The following is a 24950-nucleotide window of genomic DNA, read 5'->3' as shown; positions in this document are numbered from 1 at the left end:
ACGGGATGGATGGGTCCCGATAAATGGCATGCTCGTCTTCCCCATGGACTATGATCTCTCGGTCTTCGAACTCGAACTTCACCATCTGTTGAAGAGTGGAAGGAACGGCTCCTGCCGCATGGATCCAAGGTCTGCCAAGGAGAAAATTGTAGGATGTGTCCATGTCGATCACTTGGAAGGTGACTCGAAATTCGACTGGTCCTATGACCAACAACAGGTCTATTTCTCCCATGGTATCTCTCTTGATGCCGTCGAAAGCTCTTACGCAGACATTGTTGGGTCGGATTCTTCCTGTCTCAATTTCCATTCTTTGTAGCGTGGAGAGCGGGCAAATGTCAACACCTGATCCCCCGTCCAACATTACCCGCTTGACATAGTAGTCCTCGCATTTAACTGTTAAATGCAAGGCCTTGTTGTGTGCTGCTCCATCCGGGGGTAAATCATTTTTGCTGAAAGAGATTTGGTTGACGGCGAAGAATCTTTCTGTCATCCGCTCTAGTTGCTCCACCGAGGTTTCAACTGGTACATATGCTTCATTCAGGGTTTTCAGCAGGATCTTTTGATGCTCGGTTGACTTCATCAATAATGACAGCATGGATACTTGCTCAGGGTACTTGCGCAGCTGATCTATCACTTCGTAATCCGGCATTTTCATTTGTTGGAAGAACACTTCCGCTTCCTCAACACTCACGGGCTTCTTTGGCGGGAAGCGCCTTTGTGTGGCGTTATTCAGTTCTTGGGTATTTGAATACCTTCCAATGAAAGTATTTTCTGGAAGTTCTCCCATGACCTCTTTACCTTTGTACATTACCAAAGTCTTTTGATAATTCCACGGCACTGTGGACGGGTTGGTCATTGGCTTTTGTGGCATGCGTCCGATAACCACTGGCTCATTCAGCCGAGGTGGTTGAATCGTCCCCCGGACCACATAGGCCTCTTTTGGCACATACATAGGTTTCGTCTTTTTGATCCCGGAGTTCTGTGCCTTCTCAGCTCGACCTCGTGGTATGTAAAGAACTTCATTTTTTACAGGTACCACTTTCTTCTCCACCTTCTTCTCAAGCACTTTCTTTATAGCTTTGGCCTCTTCCCCCTTTTCTGGTTTCTGGTCTATTTCAGGCCTCTTCCCTGTGTCGACAATGGCAATTATGGCTTTCAGAGCAGGGTCGAACTCTTTGTCTTCACAAATCATTCCGATCAGCGGCCCATTATTGTGAGCGGGCAATGGATTGTTAGTCACATTTGGGATCTCCTCGTCCCTTAGCACTATCTTCCCCTGCTCTATCAAATTTTCTACCACTCTTTTCAATGACTAGCAGTCGTTGGTATCATGTCCCTTAGCCCCTGAATGATAGGCGCATCTGACTCCGGCTTTGTAAGAAGGCGATGTTGGGTTTTGCCTTGTTTGGGGAATTGGTTGCAAGAAACCCAACTGGACTAGCTTAGGGAACAAAGTAGAGTATTGTTCACCGATGGGCGTGAAAGTTCGCCGTCGAGGTGGCTCCTGGGGGTGGTAGTTATTCTGCGGGGGTTGTGGGTTATAGTGGTTGCGGTAAAGAGGCTGATTTCTGGGAGGTGGAGCTGGGCCTCGGTTGGCTTGTTGTGGTGGGTGGTTATAAGGTTGGGCATTCATGACCATATAAGGTTGATGAGCATATGCCAAATTTGAGTGGGGGTAGTAGTGATGTGGGGCTCTTTCCGGAAAATGGGGCCTGGGATGACGATACTCCCTTGCTTCGGAGGCTACCATAGTCGTTTCTTCCTTCTTCTTCCCCCTTGTCGTTCCTCCAGATCCGCTTTGGACGGCCTGGGAAGTTGCCCTTATGGCTGTTTGACTCAGAATCCTACCCGTTTTCAAGCCATTTTCCACCATCTCTCCAATCTTGATCGCTTCCGCGAATGGCTTACCCATGGCTGACATCATGTTTTGGAAATAGTCAGACTCTTGAGCCTGGAGAAAGGTAGTGACCATTTCCACTTCATCCATGTGAGGCTTCACTCTCGACGCCTGCTCACGCCACTTAATAGCATACTCTCTAAAGCTTTCAGAAGGTTTCTTCTTTAAATTCGACAGAGAGTTTCGGTCTGGCGCAATGTCGATGTTATACTGGAATTATTTTACAAAATCTCTGGCGAGATCATCCCATATATGCCATCGGGACATTTCCTGATCCATATACCATTCCGATGCTATCCCTACTAGACTTTCCCCAAAATATGCCATTAGCAGTTCTTCTTTTCCGCCGGCTCCCCGCAATTGGTTGCAGTATTTCTTAAGGTGTGCAATGGGGTCACCGTGCCCATCGTATTTCTCAAACTTGGGGGTCTTGAAACCCGTTGGCAGGTGCACGTGAGGGAACATGCACAGGTCGGCGTAAGAGACGCTCTTTTGTCCGCTCAATCCTTGCATATTCTTCAAACTTTGTTCAAGGCTTCTCATTCTCTTGGCAATCTCATTTTGTTCTGCAATTCTGGGGTTCTGATCCTGCCCGGGTGCAAGCTCGCACTGAGGCGGTAGAGGATTAGTACTGGTAGCGAACCTAGTTGGTTCCATTGAGAACGATGGGGCTTGGAATGTAAAAGAGGACGAGTCAAAGCTTGGCTTGTACGTGGTAGGTTGTGCCGTAACTGGGCAAGGCGATGCAGTAAAGATGTTCATGCTTGCATCAGTGGTCGACATTCGGGGATGAGGTTCAGAAGGCGATCCAGCGGAGAAGGCTGAGGTGGTCGGGTACCCAAATGGGGTAGCAGGATAATTTATGGGGACATTAGACGTTCAACTTGACCTGGAGAATAATTCAGGGAATCCGGGGACGACACTTGGCGGCTCTTTCCCATTATTCCAGTCTTCCAGCATTTCCAACATGCGGAGCCGTAGGATTCTATTTTCCTCCGCAGTTGCGGATTCAGGTGTGAGGACGGCTGAGATCGAGCTTTCCTCGGAAACAGGGATTGTTTGCAATGGAATTTCTGAAGACATTTCCACACTTCCTTTTGACCTGGTGAAGTAAGTGTGAGTACTGCTTCTGGCCCTAACAACAGGTAGTTGAACACTTCTCCTTGACCTCGTGAAATATGAGTGCGAGGCCAGACTTTCACCAAACCAACCGTCTTTTCAAAAACCCTGGAATACTCAATAACAAACGCACGGTTAATTTGTAGCAAATAACATATAGTTAATCTCACGTTGGGCATGATGCACCTATACAGTTAAGTGGATTACTATATGTTTGCTACGAGAGCATGCGTCATTCCGGCATTTTATTAGTTTTCTTTTTTCTTTCTTTTCTTTTTCTTTTTCTCTTTTGTTTTTTCTTTTATTTTTTTATTTTTTTTATTTTGCAGTAAAGGAAATGCGATCGGATCCGATGAGGATTGCCTACGTATCACGATGCCTACGTGAATCAGATCATTACGTAGTTCGAAAAACACAAATGAGCGCAAAAGAAGCAAACTCTTTATTATTGAAGCGGTCTATTACAAACTACATTTTGCAAAAGAAAAAGCAAACTTCGAAAATAAACCTAGACTCGACATAGACTAAAAAAAATCACCCTGATGGGAAAAACAGGCAGAAAGTGCTAAGATACAGATTTGACTTATGAGTGCATTATGGTTTTAAAAATTGGTTTCCGCGGGGCATCGTTCGGCCTCGCCGCGGTCTTAGGCGTGAGATCCCTCTCAAGTTGCTCCAGCTCATGCATAGTCTGCTTAACATAACCCATCACTGCCGAGAGGACGGTAATGCTGGACATGCTCTCACATTGTAGACATCGTCTGGTGATGGCATGGGCAATGGCCTTGATCCTATCTCTGGTTTGCTTCTTCTCTACGAGTAGGCGTTTTATCTGATCGCTGCATATCTTGAATACTTGAGCATCTTGTATATGCTGATGCTTCAGTCGCCGTACTTCCAACTTCATCTGGGCTATTGAGTCGTACCAGTATCCGCTCTCTATTTGGAAATCCTTGGCCTGATTAACTGCTTTGATCTCAAGTGCAGCCATCTCTCTCTTTATTTTAGCAACAGTCTTCTCGTGGTCGCCTTCCAATTGATTCAGGTATCGACGATGCTTATCTGCTCTTGTATCCCACTGTGCCTTGAGCTCTGCTACGACGTTTTCAGATTTCTCCAAACCATCTTGCCATTCTCTGATCTCGCTTTTTAGCCTTTTTATCAGGTGCTCGTCTGATCGACGCCTTGGCTGTTTATCTGCATCCAACCTTATCTGTTTGATCTGGGCTCTGAGCATTTCATTTTCTTGAATTAACCTGTTCCGCTCTCCCAAATCGGTAGCAATTTGCATGTTGTGCTCGTATTTCATGCCTTCTACTTGTTGCCTTAACCTGCTGATTTCGGCACAATAGCCTCTTTCCTTTGCTAACCAATCCCAATGCCTTTGTGATGACTCGGCGAAATTCCTGATGTGGGGTCTCTTAGCTGGCCTTTCATGCTCAAGTTCCCTTCTGTACCATGCAAGGTAACCTGGCGCCGTTTCTTCTTTGGCTCGATCCCGTACGCAAGTATCTGATTTCAAATATTGACCCTCATTCCAGATTTGGCGAATCTTTGCTTCTGGGAACTGTCCGTTAGGACTTATCTCCACTGCTTGAGCGCTAAGATCTTCCTCATGAGGTACTGTCTGACATCTTCCGAACTGTCTCAAGACTTGGCAGGGTGCGTAAGGTTGAATGCTCTTAAGCCCCATCAATAAGAAATGAGTTTTAGCTGCAGACATATATAGGATCTCATCAACAGGCAACCATCCCAACGTCCATTGTATTTGGCTGGTGGTAAGAGCTTGAAAGAACGAGGTCCTTGCCAGGACTTCTTTGGGTAAACTGATCTCTTTGGTTCTCGAGTAAGATTCTTCTATGCGCGTCTTTTCTGGGAAGCCATGGCTCAAGATCTCGGAATGATGGCAGAGGTGCTCGGTCATCCATAGCTGTAGGAGCAAGTTACAACCTTCGAAGAAATTTCCCCCGGCTTTACAAACTGTAAGAGCTCGAAAGATGTCAGATACCACCATTGGCGCGAGAGTACTGTCACTTTACGTGAGTAAAGTGCTGACGACCCCAGATACCTTCAAATCAATGTTTCCATCTTTCCTTGGAAATACCAGAAGGCCCAGGAACATTATCATGAGCGCTACCCGTCTGTGCTCGTCCCACTTCTGACGAACTCCTTTGCTGCATAGTTTGTTGATTGGATTATTGAATCCCCCCTCATGACCGTACCTATCATATATGAAGCATGGAGTACAAAATCCGGCTGCCAGATCCGGGTTGTGGACTGTTCTAGGTTTCTTCAATGAATCTAGGAATCGATGTACCGTGACGACCCTTGGGGCGACCAAGTATTTTTCCCTTAAGGGAAGCTCAGTATTCCCGACGTATCCGGCCATTTCTTCCAAAGTCGGAGTGAGCTCAAAATCAGAGAAATGGAAAACATTGTGCGCCGGGTCCCAATAGGTAACCAAAGCTCTTATGATATCTCCCCGAGGCTGGATTTCCAACAGACCCACAAGACCTTTCAGATATTTCTTAACCTCATTTTGTCCTTCAACACCTAGATCATTCCACCATAGCCGTAACTTGACAGGAATTTTGGTCAATATTAAAAAATGTTCATTTTGCATCGTGCTCATCCTGCACATTTATTAAGGTGATTTTTAATCAAAAATGACTGACTCAAAAATATTTTTACAGAGGGGATCACATTTTGAACACGGCCTTTAAACAACTTCAGGGGCGAAGATTTTAAGGCTGTGTGGGTCTACTGGGTAAAATCCTAAATAAGACCCAAAGGTGGCTATTCATACAAAGTCAGCCTTCCTGCGTCCCTTTCGGGAACATTCGGCTATTTATGACAAAACAACGTCACCTGACTTATTCATGACTCTTTTAAAAAATTTGACACATTTTTTTTTATTTATTGATTTTTGACTATTTTAGCAAAATGGGGTTGAACCCGACGAGGGTTGCCTACGTATCTCACATCCGGTGAGAATCAAACCGGCGTAGTTCGGGCCTATCATGAATAGAGAAAATCAAATAAACCTAGAAATCAAGAATAAGTATTTTTTTTATTATTTTTGAAAAAAAGACTAAAGAAAAATATTTTCTTTTTTAGGCAATATTCGGACTATTAGTCTGAATTTATAAAAGGGGTACTACAAAAGAAACAACACATTTTTGAATTATAAATTTTTCATTTTTTTTTACTTTTAAAATAAATACCTTTCTTTTTTTTGATTTTTTTTATTATTATTTTTTCATTATTATTTTTTTTTAATTTTTTTTTTTTAATAATTCAAACTAAGAAGACAAATTTTGTTTTTATTCTTTTTTTTTAGAAAAAATTCCGGCGAGGTTTTGACACTACTTGGACATTGGTTTTATTTTCCAAAAATAAGTAATTATCTCCCCCACGCGGCTATTTTCCCCTTTTTTTTAGGAACCGGTCGACATGCGGAACCGAAGCAAATAAATGCACAACACAGATAGGAATGCAGCATGATGGTCTTTTTCATTTCAGGTTGCCTGTCCTAGACGGACCCAACCCCTGTGTTGAGTCCCCTAAGTCAAATGCAAGATGATGCAAATAAACGTTCCTACTAGGGATCCGACATGAAGTTTCGTTATACTAGGTTTAAACCTTGGTATTTGTTCTAGACTGTGTACCCGAGCGGACAACTCGAGTCGAGGAGGGGGCTACGTACCGGGGACCCGCGAGATCGTCCGGCTTTGTAACTTGTCCGACCTCTTTCTTATTTCAGGTATTGACACTAACAGAATAGGGAGTCTCGACCAGCGAGCTTCTCCCCGGAGGTAAGAAGAGAAGGGTTTCGGCATAGTTTATATACAGTTCAGATAATATCAAAGCGGTAAAAGACAGCATTTAGCACGTTATACAAAAACATGTAATAAAGATCAGATAATAAAGCCAAATATAACAATTATTCTAAGCTCGAATTCTTGAACCCTGAACCAGTGGTTCTGGGTTGAAAAATCCCCAGCAAAGTCGCCAGAGCTGTCACACCTCCTTTTTGCGCGCCCGGCCCCGAAGGGTTAAATGCGCGGGTGGAGTTTTTCCAATTTAAGTGACAATATTCGAAATGGGATTATTTATTTAATTCAGAGTCGCCACTTGGGAAAGGTTTGATTTTTGGTGTCCCAAGTCACCGGTTTATCTTGAATCCCAAATCGAGGAAATTTTCGACTTTTCCAGATGAAGTCTGCGAACCAGAAATTCTAAGTAAGGAATTCTGTTGACCCGAGGGAAGGTGTTAGGCACCCTCGAATCCCGTGGTTCTAGCACGGTCGCTTAAATTGTTATAATGGCTAAATATCTGATTTAAATACATGTCGTGACTTATGTGCTTTTATTATGTTTAAACCGCTTTTATTATTATCATTTATTTTTATAGAATTGCAACGTCGTGAAAATGCATCTCGAACCACGTCACAATCAATGCACCCGTAGTTGTTAACACACTTCGACTCCGTTGAGACTTGGATTTGGGTCACATCAATGTGCACCCGATTTTAAGAATATAATTTACTTAAAGTCGCGCCTAAAGAATCTAACGCGTTATTATCTTTGGGGAAGGCAGTGGAATTCACTAAACAGTCCGTCCCAAACTCTAAATATTTATCATGGTCAATTATTGAGGGCCCCGCAATTTGTATTTTTATTTGGCGAGGCTCGTCTCATTATTTTAGAAAGGTATCCTAAAGGGACTACATTTCTGTTACGTTTGTCCCTAAAACTAAAAGAAAAGGAACATGCTAATTTAACTATATGCTTTTGCCTAATCCGGATTCTTATCAACTTCTGATTAATTATTTACAGAGTAGAGAAGACACTACACTTCAATAGAAAATTGCTTTAGTTTGACAGAAGAAATCCGCTTATTCTAATGAAATACGACACTTAATCCGAACCAACATCTTTAGGTCAAAATTAGATTAACTTGCTTAAACAGGGTTAATAGAATTCCTTATTGAAGAATACTACCGATAACATTCAAAACTAATCCTATAAAGGCCTAAAGAAATCGAAAACCGGGCAGTTCAAAACCACATTATATTTGACTAGGTTTAATAGCCATTTGCCCTTACTTATTCAATACATGCTGAAAGAGTGAATTTAATTTTAACAATCACATTAAATAATTTCACATTCCAAGAGTTCTATTTACGTTCTGTATGCCACTAAACGAATCGAACACCACAGTTCAAATCAATATAGTACAAGCTTAATAATGTATTCTCTATCAGCTGTAAACTACAATTTACATAAACTTAACAACATTTATGAAAAGGCAGTCAGTAAACGGGTGATTATAACTCCTTCAAATCTTTCTATTCATGCTTTTTCAATGTTACATTCAGCTACACCAATGTGAGACTTGAGATGTGTACCTGGAAACAAACTGAAAATGCCAAAGAGAAGAGGAAGAAGATAGGGAAATCAGCAACAACAGGAAACAGAATAGCAGCAGCAGCAGGGCAGGATAGCAGCAGACAAAGCAATACAGCAAGAACAGGCTCGAGTGCAGAAAATGCAACTATGGCCGATAGAAAGCAGTAGCCAAATGACAGTAACACCCAGTGGAGTAGAATCAGAACTCCAGGCAGACCAAACCAGTAGTAAACCAATGAAAACACTCGACTAGTAGATGCAACTGGAACTTCAAAGAATCAGAATTGATTTAACAAGTTGAACAACTGAAAACCCAAATAACAATAGGAAGAAACAATTTCTGATTGTAGATTGTATACTTTCTATCTCTTAACCTCCCTCTATCTGTGTTTTCCTAAAATCAGTTCTAGCCTTTTCAATCCTCTCAGTCTAAGTATCCCTCTATGTCTGTATCTCTTTGTATGTATTTCAAACTCTCTCTTTCAAAACTCCTCACAGTGTGTTCTTTTTTTTCCCCCCTCTTTTTCAGATCTCCCCCAGTCCAGTCTGTATGTCCTCCCTTTTATAAGCCTTCATATTACCCCTTTTACAGCCTGATAATTATCACCAATACCCCTCCCATGTGCCTTCCATTTTCAGTCCCACTTTAGCTAATTAAGTATTAAACCCCATCAACATTCCCTGGCAGATTTAACTTTTAAAAGGCTTAATGCTTCTTTAAACTAAAGCAAAGTATGGGCAGTAGAATGTATCTGACAGCATATGCTGTCAAACCATTTTAAAATTAAAAGCCCTTTTGTGCAGGAAAACAGGCTGTGCACAAGGCACATGAGGTGCACCAATGCACATGCTGTGCACGAGTGCACATGCCCTCCAATTCCGCATTTAAACCAAACATCCTCAACAGATATAAGTAAACAAAACTGGTTCTTAATTGATTCAACAAATGCTTAGCAGAAGTAAGTCGATTTGTTATTGTTCGGACAGTTGAAACTAATTGACGACACATGTCGACTCGACTATATTAGCATTAACATACACAATCGTAGCCAAAAATCAGACATTTAAACAGTATCGATACATGGTTCGAATTATACTGACTAAGCAGAAATGCACTCGAGGAGTCAACTAGTCAGTACAAATTTGGAATACAACCAATACACATGTCTTATCAGAATAGGAGGGGTTCAAACAAAACAAAGTGGTTCAGGCAAAGTGGACAAACAGAATTTGGTAAAAATTCAAAGACACAAATTGAAACAAAACATGAACAGACATTTAATCACTCACATGGACCAAACAGAAATGAAGAAAGCAAGCAAGACTCACCTCAAATCTTGAAAAATCAAAAACCTTGACTCGGACTTGGACAGACTTTCTTAAGGCTGAACGGACTTTAATCGAAGTGTTTCTCAGATGAGAAACACTTCGATTAAGGTCCCTTAGACCTTAATTTCTTTGGCTCGAACGGGTATGAACCAGTGACGAAGAACTACAACATTTCCAAAACTCAGATCCGGGATTCATGCTTCCCTGGTCAGATTCGGACCAAACCAAGTATGGTTTGGTCACGAGGGGGGTCTGGGGAGTGTCTGGTGTGAAGCTGGGGTTAAACTGTGTAGATCGAGTTTTGACTCGAATCTTCAAATGAAGATTCGAGGACCTAGAGGATGATTCGAACTAAACTGTTAATAGGTCTATGTTCAGGGTGGTGAGGGGGTTCTATGGTGTTCAGGGCGAGGTCCCCGGCGTTCATGCCGCGGGTTTTTCATGGTGAAGAGTACAGGGGCGGCTCTAGGGTTTGTGGGTTTGGGTGAAGACGACGAGGCTGGGGTATTGGATAGGGGGTAGGGTACGATTAGAGACTTATATAGTTAGTGGGTGGGCGGATCTCGACCGTTGGATCAACCGAAATCGATGGTTTGGATCTAAGGGTTTAGGGGAAACGGTGTCTTTTCTACTAATGGGGGTTTGGGTTGGTCCGGGTGGAAACGGGTCGGGTTCTGTTCGTGGGTATGGGAAATGTGATCTTGGCCGTTGATCAATTTGAGATCAACGGCCCAGATCAGTTTGGACCAAAACGGTGTCGTTTGGATACCCTGGGTATCAGCTGGTGTTGGACCGGGCAGGCTTGGTTTTGGGCTGTTTGTTTGGGCCAGTTTTAACAAATTGGCCCAAATCCAGAAAGGAAGAAGGGACCTTTTCTTTTCTTTTTTTTTTATTATTTTTTTATTTCTTTTCCTTATTTATTTTTAAAAACAAAACTAAACAAAAAATCAAAAATTAAATACACACTCAATACAATTATTCGCACACACACTAAAATATTTCAAAACAAGTAAAATCAAACAAAACAAAATCACGAACAAAGATGCCTGTTTATGCCTTTCTATTTAAACCATGTTACGGTTCAGATTATGCATGACACGTACACATTTTTTGAATTTTTAATAAAGTAAATAAATAAAAATGGGCCAAAGTCACAAATAAATCAACAAAGTGCCGCACGAAAATCCAAAAATTGTACAGCAGGACCAATTTTTATTCTTTTGGAGCGACTGTCGCGCAAAACAAAAATCATGTGCTCACAGGTGTAAACACCAGTTGACTTCCCTGTGTTTTACTCCCCCTCAATGTATGCAGTTGACTAGTCCATGGTATTCCCCCTCAGTTCATGCAGTTGACTAGTCCATGGTAGAGTCGACTCCTGCCAATGAACTGTACCTGTACAGATACAACATATACTCTTCTCCCCCTTTTTGGCATCAGCAAATAGGGAGAACTAAATATAATATATAGCATTAAATAGGAGAGTTATAGGAATTATCCAATGCCTGAGAAAACAACCCACAAAAAATAGCACAGCAAAAAATAAATTATCCAGAGGCTGAAAAAAATAGCCCATAACCAGCACAGCAAAAAAAATATTGTCTTAAACAACCACACTAACGGCGCAGAAAATAAGTAAGGGTGTTGCAGATGGCCTCCTTCAATTGTTCAAAGCTAGCATTGGCTGAGATGCTCACTCCATCCAACCTATCATGAATTTCCCTAAAGGCTTTGACAGCATTTTCCCGAACTCTGAGAACAACAACTCTAATTTTGGACACATCAGACCTTGTTTCCTTGGAAATGGCATGAATGTCACCAACAGTAGACTGAGTGGCTGTGAGAAGATTTTTGATTTCAGAGAGTTGAGAGTCAATGGCACGAATCTTGTCACCAAGATCAGGACTACCAGGACTGGGATGAGGAACAGAGGGTGAAGGTTTGGGCTCTATAGGAGCATGCTTTGCTTCACTATCGTGCTTCTTAACTAGGAGGCCTTGACACTCACGTATCCCATACTAGCAAAGGCTATAGAATTGTAAGACTTTGAAACATTGATGAAGGGATAGTTGGACATGGTAATTTGATGAGCTTCCAGAATGTGAGTGATTGACATGCCATAGGGTAGACTTGTGGGATCTTCAGCACTCTCGATCATGAAATTGATAACCCAGGAGGAAAGCTTGATTTTGAGTTTGGTCACAAGAAGGTGTCTCTTTGAGAGAAAGTTGAAAAGGAACCAGTACGGGGAAGCAAAGTAGTTGCTACAATGTGGGCCAGAACCCAAGTTTCGAAACTAACATCACTGGGACCTAACTGGTTTGGAAGGGAGTCAGAGGGACACTCAGCAATACACTGGCTTGGTCAAAAGAAATTTCAAAGTCATCAGTCCAGGTGTTTTTAAAAAGCATAGGAAAACCAGAACAACGACACTGAAAGAGCGAATCAAACATGGCACAATCAAGAACAATGCGCTTATCTAACACTAAAGATTCTAACCTATCAGTCTTACTAGAATGGAGATTGGCATAGAACATTTTTACCAGGGGTCCATATACCTTAGGCGGAGGAATACAGAGGAACTTAACCCATCCTTGATGAATGAAGAGATCTTTCACCTTGCAATTGAGGGCTTCCATGTCATCAAGGTCGACGACCCTTCCATGAGCAATAGGCTTGTCCTTCAGAACAATGAAAAAATCCCTATCTGGAAAATCCTAGATGTTGAGGTCAGATTTGAGAGAGATAGAAATTGATAACCCAGGAGGAAATTGATAATGCCATAGGGTATACTGGTGGAATCTTCAGCACTGTCGATCATGAAATTGATAACCCATGAGGAAAGCTTGATTTTGAGTTTGGTCACAAGAAGGTGTCTCTTTGAGAGAAAGTTGAAAAGGAACCAGTATGGGGAAGTAAAGTAATTGCTACAATGTGGGCCAGAACCCAAGTTTCGAAACTAACATCACTGGACCTAACTGGTTTGGAAGGGAGTCAGAGGGACACTCAACAATACACTGTTTGGCTTGGTCAAAAGAAATTTCAAAGTCGTTAGTCCATGTATTTTTAAAAAGCATAGGAAAACCAGAACGACACTGAAATAGCGAATCAAATATGGCACAATCAAGAACAATGCGCTTATCTAACATTAAAGATTCCAACCTATCAGTCTTACTAGAACGGAGATTGGCATAGAACATTTTTACCAGGGGTCCATATACCTTAGGTGGAGGAATAGAAAGGAACTTAACCCATCCTTGATGAACGAAGAGGTCTTTGACCTTGCAATTGAGGGATTCTATGTCGTCAAGGTCGACGACCCTTCCATGAGCAACAGGCTTGTCCTTTAGAATAATGAAAAAATCCCTATCTGGAGAATACCAGAAGTTGAGGTCAGATTTGAGAGAGACGGAAAAATCAACCTTGGATTTCTTTGGGGTGGAGGAAATAGGGGGTTCTTCCATGGGTTGTTTACCTAGGGCTTTTTCTCGTAGGTGTTGAGAGAGTTCAGAGAAATCTCCCTGAGAAGAGGCGAAACCCTCAGAGTGATAGGACCCAAGGTCTACTTGTTCTGGGGCCATAGATGGGGGTTTTGCTTTGGAACGTGTGCTTTTTCTGGTAGAGGCAGAGGGATTTCTGGGATGTTTAGCCATTGAAGGGTGAGGGTTTGATCGGAGCTTTGGAGAGGGGATAACAATGAAAGTGACTGAAAAGGGTTCTCCGCCTTAAGAAGAAGGTTTCTAACGGTTGAGTACAGAAAAGGAAAAGATGTCAGTTGAAGGGACGCGATGATTGGCTTTCCAACTTTGAACGACAAACTGATGTGAAAGAATAGAAAAAAGAGGGAAAAACAGAGGCGTAATTAATGCATGAGTAAAGGACAATCATTACACTTGTAAGAAATCAACAGTATATATAGGTCCTAAGAGTTATTAGTAAAGCAAGTAATGCAAAGTAACTTTCTTAAATCACAAAATCTCTCCTCTAATAAAGGTTTAGTAAAAATATCAGCTAACTGATCAGTAGTTCCAACAAAAGATATTTCTATGTCTTCCTTAAGAACATGATCTCTAATAAAATGATGCTTGATATCTATATGCTTTGCTCTCAAATGATCCACATGATTTTTGGAAAGACAAATAGCACTTGAATTATCACAAAAAATTTATATTGGTTTAAATGAAAGTTCATAGTCACCTAGTTGATGAGACATCCACAGTAGTTGTGTGCAGCATTGTCCAATGGCAATGTATTCAGCTTCAGTAGTGGATAGTGCAACTGATGCTTGTTTTTTACTGTTCCAGGATATCAATGCCTTTCCCAGTAATTGACATGTACTGCTTGTGCTTTTCTATCGTCCTTATCACCTACAAAGTCAGCATCTGAAAAACCTTCTAATTTAAAAGAGTTAGAGCGAGGGTACCATAGTCCATGAGATACAGTCTCAATGAGATATCGAATGATTCTGTTTACTGCAGTCAAATGTGACCCCTTAGGAGCTGACTGAAACCTGGAACATTTACATACGCTGAACATAATATCCGGTCGACTTGCTGTTAGGTACAACAGTGATCCAATCATTCCACGATATTTAATTTTATCAACAAGAATTCCCTGTTCATCTTTGTCTAGATTTGTGGAAGGGCTCATTGGTGTACCAATGGATTTTGCATTGCTCATACCAAATTTTTGAATCAGTTCTTTTATGTATTTGGTCTGACATATAAAGGTTCCGTCTTCAGATTGTTGAATTTGTAGTCCAAGGAATAACGTTAGCTCTCCCATCATACTCATTTCAAATTCGCTTTGCATAAGATTTGAGAATTCCTTGCACATAAGAGGGTTAGCACTACCAAATATAATATCATCAATATAAATTTGAAAAATGAGGTTACCTTCCTATAATCTTTTAATAAAAAAGGTAGTGTCTATTTTACCTCTTGTGAAGCCATGATCAACAAGAAAGGAACTAAGTCTATCATACCAAGCACGTGGAGCTTGCTTTAGCCTATACAACGCCTTAGTGAGCTTGTATACATGATATGGGAACTTTGAATCTACAAACCCAAGTGGTTGTTTCATATATACTTCTTCCTCAATAAATCCGTTCAAAAAGGCACTTTTAACATCCATTTGAAACAGCCTAAATCCTTTAAATGATGCGTATGCTAGAAGAATTCGTATGGATTCCAAACGAGCTACTAGGACGAAGGTTTCATCATAGTCGACTCCTTCCTATTGTGAGTATCCCTGAACAACTAGTCTGGCTTTATTTCTTACGATATTTCCATCCTCGTTCAATTTATTTCTGAAAACCCACTTTGTTCCGATTACAGAAACATTTTCAGGTATGGGTATCAGATTCCAGACTTGATTCTTACTGAACTGATCTAACTCTTCCTGCATAGCTTGAACCCAACTTGAATCTTTTAGCGCTTCCTCTATCTTCTTTGGCTCAACCTAAGAGATTAATGCAATATTTGTTTTTTTAGAGCTCCCCTGGTTTTCATTCCTTCACTTGGATCCCCTATAATGAATTTTTAAGGATATTCAGGCTCGCTTCTCCATTCATTTGGACTCTCTACATTCGCAGTCGACTCGATTGGTTGATCTGGTACATTGCTGTTGATTTCACCATTTGACTCTGTCGCAACAGATATATCAGTCGACTCTCGAGATTTGCTTGTCTCCTAAATTTCTTGAGCTTGATCTTCATCACATGCAGTAATTCCTTTCTCGGCCAAGGGATTATTTTCATCGAATATAACATGTACTGATTCTTCCACACATAATGTGCGTTTATTATAGACTCTAAAAGATCTACTATTTAATGAGTAGCCCAGAAAAATACCTTCATCACTTCTTGGATCGAAATTTCCAATATTATCCATACCGTTATTGTGGATAAAATATTTACTTCCGAAGGGATGGAAGTAATTGATATTGGGACATTTACCTTTCCATAATTCATATGGAGTCTTCTTTAGAATAGGCCTTATGAGGCATCGGTTGAGAATGTGACATCATGTACTTACACCTTCTGCCTAGAAGTGATTTGGCAGTGAATGATCTAGTAACATGGTTCTTGCCATATCTTGGAGGGTTCTGTTATTTCTTTCTACAACCCCATTCTGTTGTGGTGAGTGTGGTGCAGAGAAATTATGTGTGTATCCCTGATCATTACAGAAATCTTCAAATGCTCTACTTTCAAACTCTCCTCCACGGTCACTCTAAATTGTTGAAATTAGATATCCCTTTTCTTTTTCAACCTTCTTGCAGAAAAATTCAAAATTTCTTAATGCTTCATCCTTATGAGATTAGAAAATTACCCAAGTGAAACGTGAATAATCATCTATAATAACAAAATCATACCTCTTTCCTCCTATACTAGCAGTTCTAGTAGGCCCAAATAAATCCATGTGAAGTAATTGCAAAGATTTTGAAGTAGATACTATATCTTTGTTTTTTGAAAGAGTTTCTGGTCTGCTTATCCATTTGACATGCATCATAGATATGAGTTCTAGAAAAATTCAGTTTGGGTAGACCAACAACTAACTCATGTTTGGACAATTTTTCTATCAAATGCATGCTAGCATGACCAAGTTTCTTATGCCACAACCATGGATCATCAGACATAGAAGTTAAGCAAATATGATCATCTATCTTTTCAAAACTATCAAGGATATAAACATTTCCATACCTTTTTTCAGGAAGGACTATTTTACTTGATTCGTCTTCAATAGCACATCCTGTTTTCTTAAAATTTACCTCATATCCTGAGTCGCAAAGTTGACTTATGATCAAGAGATTGTAGTTGAGGCCATTAACAAGATAAACTTCAGTGATGTCATAGTTGTTATTGAAGGGAAGTGTTCCAGTACCAATTATTTTGCCTTTTGAGTCATCCCCAAATTTAACACTTCCTCCATCAATTTTTGTAACTTCTTTGAACAGGTTTTTTTCACCTGTCATATGACTGGAACACGCACTGTCTAGATACCATTTTCCTTTGTGGCTTATTCTGCGGTGTTCCTGCAAAACAAGGTGATTACTTTCTTTTAGGTACCCAAGCTTGTCTGGGTCTTGGAGGGTTAGTGTTACTAGATTTAGAATTATTTTTTGGTTTTCAAACCCATCCTGAAATGTTTGCTTTACAAAAACGATAAAAGGAATATTTATGCCCACTTTTGTTACAGTAATGACACGTAACTTCTGACCCACTTTTAGGTCTTTCATTAGTGGTAGGACTAGTCAACTTAGTTCTGGCTAGTCCTTTTCCAGTTGACTTGTAAGTCATCTAGTTTGACCTAACAGAACTGTGACTGGTGGTCTTGCACATGCCATTAAGTTGCATTTGCAATTCCTCAAACTCTTCTTGAAGTACTTCTTTTTCGATTTCACATACTTTATGTTTGAGTTTCCAGTCTTTAACTTCTTTAGTGAGTCTCTTAAGCTCATTCATTATTTTTTGAGACTCTTTCAAAGTTAAATCAAGAATATCCTGCAATTCATTGTATCTATCACAGTTATAAGATCTTACCTCACTAGTTTCACCTCGTACCATGAAGCAGTTTTCATTTTTTTCATCTGAAGTGTCCTCATTTGTCCAGCATCCTGAGGATTTGTTCATTTCATTTTCCAGAATCGTCATGAAGCAGAGATTTGTTATCTTTTCGTGGTATGAATTGTCCTTATCACTCCAGCTTCCGAAGGATTTGTTCTTGTTAAAGCCTCTAGAGATCTTCCTTTTTAATTCTAGGCACTCATCTTGAATGTGCCCAAATCTTCCACACTCATAGCACTTTCCATCATTTTTGTCCTGTTCATTGTATTGCCTGGATCGTCTTGGTGGAATTCTTCCTTTCTTTGTATTCTAGAATCTTCTCATTAATCCATCCATGTTTCTTGATAGCATAGCAATCTCTTCTTGTAAAGCTTCAGGATCATCATCAATTTCGTTTTCAGCTATTTCAGTTGAAGTCTTGAATGTGACTATTTTCTTTTTTCTCTTCTTGACTAGTCTTCTTGAGATGCGTCTTTTCAAAAGCTATGACTTCTCGTAGCTCATCATAAGATAATTTGTTTAGATCCTGAGATTCCAGTGTGACTACTTTGGTCTGCCAGGTGGTTGGCAAACTCCTGAGAATTTTGCTAACTTGATCACCACTGGTATAAGGCTTGCCAAATGCCTTTTGATCGCTAATTATTTTGCTAAACCTGGCAAACATCTCTTCAAAAGATTCTCCTTCTTTCATTGAGAAGAGTTCACAATCATGAACCAACATGTTGATATGTGTTTCCTTTACTTTGCTGGTTCCTTCATATGTGACCTCAGGCTTGTCCCACATTTCTTTGGCTGTGTCACAGCTTGAGATGTTCTCATATTCTTCACCACTTATAGCATTATGAAGCAAATTTCTCGCTTTATTGTTAACTTGTACCACTTCCATTTGCTCTTTTGTGTATGAATCTATATATTTAGGATCAACAAGCGGTGGAGTAGCAGCAGGTAAGGGATAGTTTCCCTTTTTGATAACTTTCCAAATTTGACGTCATAGGCCTTGGCAAAGATTTCCATTCGCACTTTCCAATGGGAGAAATGTTGTCCATTGAAGTATGGTGGTCTAACTTGTGAAGTTCCTTCCTGAAAGAGAGCTCCTATGATAACTTGATTTGCTATGATCTATTCTCTCAAGCCATTAAGCAAAAGTAGAATGTGAGCCTTGCTCTGATACCAATTGAAAGTACAAGAGGGGAGGGGGGCTGAATTGTATATTTTTAAACTTAATCTCTTATTAGTTGACTAGTTTATCAAATAGTCGACTAGATGTAATAACTTAACAGTTGTAATGACAGAAAGTAAGATGCAAAAAGTATGTGCAGGAATTAAAGACACCAAAATTTTATACTGGTTCAGATTCAATGTGAATCCTAGTCCATTCCCCTTGGGTTGCAAGGGAGTTCTCTTTAGTAAATGCGTTTCTAATGACTTGATAACACAGTTCCTCTAACACTCGTTTCTTTTTGATACAATGCCTCACCAGTGTAATACTCTCCTATTTCTCTGACTTGTTACACAACAGATCTTAGTGAACTATAATGTTTGTTTGCAGTAGAACAAAGAGAGGGTTTTTTGGTTCGATTAAAGTATATATGTCTAAGGTTTAAGGCTGGGTATAATACTTTGGTGAAGGTCGAGGCTTAACAACCTAAGAGATTTGATCATTGGAAAGAAATTAATTCTTTCCAAGAATAAGATAGCTAGTTGTTGCTCTTCCTTGATATCCTTCCTTTAATAGTTATATATGATGAAGGCTTGCTCCTTGATTGTTGATCCTTCCGAAATTAGCCGCTTAGCAATCTTTACAGGATCTTCGATCTTTCGAATATGCTGGCCTTGATTCATGCCTTAAGTTTAGGCTTGCTTGATTCTTTCCATTGCAGCTGTTCGTTAATCTTTGCTGATTGATTTGCCGATTGATTTCTTTCCTTAGGCATCCAGATTTGCTGATTAGTTTCTTTCCTAAAGTATCAAGATTGACTTCAGCGATCTTGTAGTATCTTCTTGATTCCTTGTTCTTCTGTAATTGTTTTCCTGCATAGGTATATTATTTGCATCATTAAAACTAGATCTAAAAGCTACCGCCAGCCCTTCTAATACGTTAGGTAGGCTCATTCTTACCCTGTTGAATCGGGCTAGGAAATCCCGAAGTCCTTCGCCCGTCGTTTGCCTAACAGCGAAAATGCCATTTACCCTGACTTCTGCCTTTTTCGCCCCCACGTGAGCGGTGATGAATTTATCTGCTATTTCTTCGAACGTTGATATTTACCGTGCCGGTAGTTGGGAATACCATGTCAGTGCTCCCCCTATCAGGGTTTCGCCGAATTTTTTCAGCAGCACCGATGACACTTGTTGTTTTGACAAATCGTTGCCTTTTACTGTCGTGACGTAGTGGATTATGTGATCCTCTGGGTCAGTGGTTCCATCATATATTTTCGAGTATGGTGGCATTTTGAAGGTTTTTGGAATAGAGTGGGGAGTTTCCCCTTCACTGTATGGTTGTTCGACGAATCGGCCTACATCACGTTTTGGTAGCAGCTTTAGAGCACCCGATATTTTATTGACCCTTTCCTGATGCTCCTTCATCTGATCACGCAGCGTTTTGTTCTCATTTCCATTTCTTCCATTTTCTTTAAGATGGCTGCAAGTGCATCATTACCTGCATCAATGACAGTCTGAGTGTTACCTGTGCGCGGAATTTCTGGCTCATCGACGACAGTTGTGGTTTCTGCGTGCATTGTGCCTCCGATATCCTTTTGAACGCGTTTGTTGAGCATGTTGCTCAAGGTGTTTGTCAACCACTCTTCTAATAGCCTTTTCACAGCCGGTAGTGCTTCTCCTGCTGCGGATGTTGAGGTTTCCCTCTCGCGCGAGACAGTCACGCTTTCGTGCGAGGGGGGGGGAGGGTGAGGTATCTCCCTCAAGTGTAGCGCTTGGCGTTGCGTTTTCATTGTCTTCCCTGCCGGCTTCATTGATGGAATCCAGAAGGTTGTTCGTGACACCTACTTTTGCCTTTAATCTTGCTTCCCCCTTTCCTGCCATTTGTTGGTCTTTGCGAGGCTAAGAAGAGGTGATTATCCCTTTCAAGGATCTAGACGAAACTAAAATCTCAGCTATAGAAATCTCATAGACGGCGCAAATTGTTTGACTCAAAAGATATTGGAACCTTTTTGAATAAATCAATCAAAAAAAATGAAGGGGTAAATCTTAGCTAAGTATAATAAACTCTAAAACGAAAGGTATAAAAGATCAACACAATGGACAATATTTCCTGATCTTGCAAGAAGAGTGATCGAACTTTAAGAATGCCAATCTTTCTAGTAGGAAACTATTACAATCGGTGTTCTCTGCTAAAAACAGGCAAAAGGTCCCCCTTACAAGGTTGTTTTCCCGCTATATATAAGGGACAAACTCCTTCTGAATCCTAAAAGATATATATATTCCCCATGCTCCCTGTTGGGCCTGCACTACTGTAAAAGTCACAGTCTCTGTTCGCTTGTCTGTCGTCTTCCATAGGACGTCGAGCTACGAAGATCTCATCGTTTGTCATATTTGTCAATGGTTGAGGTCGTCCAAATTTGAACTCATACAACTGCGAGTCCATATAGCGTCCATCCCATAAAGAGCTCTCCACCCAATTAACGCAGTTGAACAATGCAGCAGTTCCCCCATTGCTGGAATTATTCGAGTCAACTCCTTCAATGTCAGCATTTCCATGCTCCTGCTTGTTTCACATAGTAAAGAACCACGATAAACTTTGATGATGAACATATGCAATAGCTAGAAGGTAAAGCTTATTAGTGGTGAAGAGGAGTTACTCATTTTGGAGGAGTTACTTTTTCACCTAGGTGAAAATTTTAGGCGTAACAAACAGCATTGGCAAAGCAAATTTGAGGCCCAAGATGCAAGGGACGAAAATTCATGCAGAATAAGTGACTTTGCGACATTTCATGTAATTTACAATATTTGGCTGCAACAAATATTCTATTTTGGGCTAATAACAGTATGTCACACAAAGGCTTAGCTGCTAAGTCTCACTTGGCCACATGTTGGAACACACAATAATAGACAATTTATTATTCAGCATTGTCTTGAAGAAACGGGCGTTACCTCAAATATTTTCATTAAGAATGTCTTGATAGATTTGCTCTTATCGATAACAGTTTCACTTCCAACCTCTAACCAGCCAATTTGCTTTGGATCAATAGGAGAAGAAAACTAGGGGTGACAATTTGAGCCCAAACCCATCTAACCCGACCAACCCGTCCAGAAATTAATAGGTTGGATTACAAACATTTTAGCTCATGGGTCAATTTGGGCTGAACTCAAGTTAACCCATTATATTTTAGGGAAATTTTTGTTCCTATACCATATAGGAAACTATATTATCAAATATGTTCATAATTTGCATATTACCCACCATGCTAATAGTATTTCTACAAAATATAGACAATTCATTAAATAAGGAATCATTTTAGTTGTAGGTTTCCTTATTTTGGCGCGCTAAAATTGGGGAATTAAATATTCTTTCAGATCTTCTACAACGCAAATCACGCAGATTCATAATTATCGTCGGTTTCGTTTCAAATTTTGCATACTCTGTTTTTGCGATACACTTTGTTTCAAACTTTTTTCCGATTTCACAAATCAAAAACGACTAAATCTTCTATAATTCATCTGCAACAAACGCAATTATGTTCAAAATCCCAATTATGCTACAACTGAATGAGAATTGGGATATCTATGAGAGATTTAGAGAATTTCAGGTCAATGACATTGTAGTCGATGAGGATGCGAGTTATAGTCTATTGATTTCTACAATAGCACATCAATTAATGATCGATACATCCGAAAAAATTATAGAAATCAAATACATTGTCAACGAGCATTGTCCTCCAATGGAAATTAGGAACGATATGGGTGTTCGCGTATACATGGAGACGAAAAAGGAAAATAAAAACTTAGGATTATATCCGCTATGTATAACTGTTCGCGATTTCAATATGGAATTGAGTATCACCAATGAGAACACAGCTGCAGGTGTATGATGTTAATTTTTCTATCAAATTCTGGTTGTATGTCAATGTACTACACTTTATCTACGTTTATCTACAAATAAACTACATGTCAGAGTAAATATACATCAGTATGGATTTTCATAATATCTACAAAATTTCTACATTTTTTATACAATAAAACTACATATCATTTGAAAAATTAATATGAAATACAGATTTTCAACCTTTATACAAATTATCTACAAACTGTTCATAACAACATTTATATTTATTTTCATGCAGATTCGTTTGGAATACTAAAGTTACTTGATGTGCCAACATCTCCCGTTATAGAGGAATATGAAATTATAATAATAACAGATAATATACCAAGTTCTATTGAAGTAGGACAAGTATACCAAGACAACGAAACAATTGTAACTACAATGAAGCACTATTCTGTCATGCACAAGTTCCAATTCATGGTTAAAAGATCTAGTGCTAGAAGGTATGAACATATGAATGATCAAAGATCATTATTTTTTTAATTTTGTAGTTTATTTGCAATTTTTTACTTCTTCAATTTTTTCTTGGGATAATGTTTATCAGAAGATGAATTGTAGTTATGTTGTATATAGATTGTATAATGTGATTGTTTAAGCTAAAACAGTTTTTCTTCTTCTTTTAAATCTACATTTTAAACCAGTGTTTAAATTGTATTTATTTTGTAGCTACTGGCTGATATGTGTTGGTGAAAACTGTACATGGCACTTTAAGGCAACTAGCATAAATGATTCTGCAATGTTCAAGGTTAGAAATTTCAACAACCAGCACACATGCTCTTTAATGGACAATACATTCATACAACGCAAACCTACAGCCATGGTAGTTGGTAGCATGGTTATTCCAAAATATTCTGATCCTAAGACAATCTATACATCAAAAGACATACAATTTGACATGTTGTCTGAACAAGGCGTGAATCTAACCTACATGCAAGCTTGGAGAGCAAAGGAAAAGGCTTTACAGTTTTTGAGAGGTCATCCTGCTGACTCCTACAACAAATTTCCTAGTTATTTGTATATTCTAGAGAAGACTTATCCGAGGTCTGTAGTTAAATTGAAGAAGACAGAAAATGACTGCTTCTTGTATGTATTTGTTGCGATTTGTACGTCAATCAGTGGTTGGGAATATTGTAGGCCAGTTGTAGTAGTTGATGTGACCTTCTTAAAGTCAGTATACAGGAGAATAATGCTAACAACTAGTACAATGGATGCAACAGGTATTGAAGTTTTATTGTAGAAATATTGTAGCTTGTATGTTTTTGTAGTACTTGCAGATTTATTGTAGATATAGATATATTGTAGAAAAGTTGTAGTTTGTATATATATATATATATATTGTTGAAAAGTTGTAGTTTGTATGTATATGTATTACTCTACATTTTTCCTGCAGCCAATTAATTGCTTTTTGCCACATAATGTAGGTACCATATTACCATTGGCATATGCTGTTGTTGATTCAGAAAATGACGCATCATGGAAGTGGTTTTTTGAGCAATTCAAACATGCATATGGTGAAAGACCAAATATGTGTGTTGTTTCGAATCGGAATGAGAGTATCTTGAAGGCAACATCTATTGTTTATCCTGGCATGCCACATTATTCTTGCATGTGGAATATTTGGAAAAATATACGGGCAAAGTTCAAGAAGGGACATCTAAAGTTAGGTGAATTATATTTTGCCACGGCACGCTCGTACACTCTTGATGAATTTAATGAAAGGATGTCAAAGATTGAAGAGATTGACCCCTGTCTTAAAGCATATACGATATTGGCTATCATAGATGGTCTCGAGTACATGCTACGGTGAATAGAACTTGGACTATGACATCAAATATTGCAGAGTCGTTGAATGTTGTAACAAAATATGCAAGAGAGCTGCCGATAGTAGAACTATTAGAGTATATGAGGACTCTTCTTGAACGTTGGACGAAGGAAAAGTTATTGAAAGCAAAGGGTACATTCACATACCTTGGGTTCAAATTTAACAAAGAGTTGGATGACAACAGAACATTGTCGCACAAGCTTAGAGTAAGATCTGATCATTTATTGAATCAAAAATCAACAGTAATTTGAGAAAGAGAAGGAACGAGTGTATCGGGGATTCCGGATGCCGCACTAATTTTGATATCAAAAATCAAACTTCAATTGATAGACCGAAACTTGATAGTTGATACTTGATAGTACTTGATACCACACTTCACTTGAATACTTGATATTTGATAATAATAATTTTGTAATGGCTAAACTAAATAATTGATGAAACTTGAAATAATAAGTAATTGAGAATTTGAGATTTGAGAATTTAAGAACAGTAATATCAAGAGAGAATTAGAGTAGTAAGAGAGTGAATTGTGAGAAAAATGAAGAAGAAGGGGGGCTATTTATAGTTTTTGAAAGGTTAAAAATGTAATTTTTCAATTATTAGGGGTGGGAGGGCTATATTTTTAATTGGGGGGGGGGGGGGTTTAGAGGAATATTCTACAGGATATTCCAAGAACTTAAGTACTCTGGTTAAGGACCATTGGGTAAAGAAATACTTTTGTATAAATATCATAGGAGGTAGTAACTAA

At 39.5% G+C, this 24950-nt stretch overlaps 3 protein-coding genes across 3 annotated transcripts; 1 reads left to right on the top strand and 2 right to left on the bottom strand.

The window, feature by feature from the left end:
* Positions 1 to 14065: 14065 nt before the first annotated feature.
* Positions 14066 to 17408, bottom strand: LOC107777353 (uncharacterized). Its single transcript, XM_016597360.2, has 5 exons — positions 17298 to 17408; positions 16314 to 16789; positions 16087 to 16240; positions 15038 to 15217; positions 14066 to 14473 (listed from the first exon to the last, which is right to left on the bottom strand). The coding sequence occupies exons 1-5, from the start codon at positions 17406 to 17408 to the stop codon at positions 14066 to 14068; spliced, it is 1329 nt and encodes a 442-aa protein (XP_016452846.2).
* A 319-nt stretch (positions 17409 to 17727) lies between these two features.
* LOC142161950 (uncharacterized) lies at positions 17728 to 18207 on the bottom strand. Its single transcript, XM_075218203.1, has one exon. The coding sequence runs from the start codon at positions 18205 to 18207 to the stop codon at positions 17728 to 17730; it is 480 nt and encodes a 159-aa protein (XP_075074304.1).
* A 4114-nt stretch (positions 18208 to 22321) lies between these two features.
* LOC142161949 (uncharacterized) lies at positions 22322 to 24187 on the top strand. Its single transcript, XM_075218199.1, has 4 exons — positions 22322 to 22358; positions 22619 to 22823; positions 23047 to 23597; positions 23802 to 24187. The coding sequence occupies exons 1-4, from the start codon at positions 22322 to 22324 to the stop codon at positions 24185 to 24187; spliced, it is 1179 nt and encodes a 392-aa protein (XP_075074300.1).
* Positions 24188 to 24950: the final 763 nt, after the last annotated feature.

Source organism: Nicotiana tabacum, chromosome 1, assembly GCF_000715075.1.
Source record: "Nicotiana tabacum cultivar K326 chromosome 1, ASM71507v2, whole genome shotgun sequence".
Taxonomy (NCBI): Eukaryota; Viridiplantae; Streptophyta; class Magnoliopsida; order Solanales; family Solanaceae; genus Nicotiana; species Nicotiana tabacum.
The sequence above is the reverse complement of the archived record's forward strand: the minus strand, read 5'-3'. Positions and strand labels throughout refer to the sequence as shown.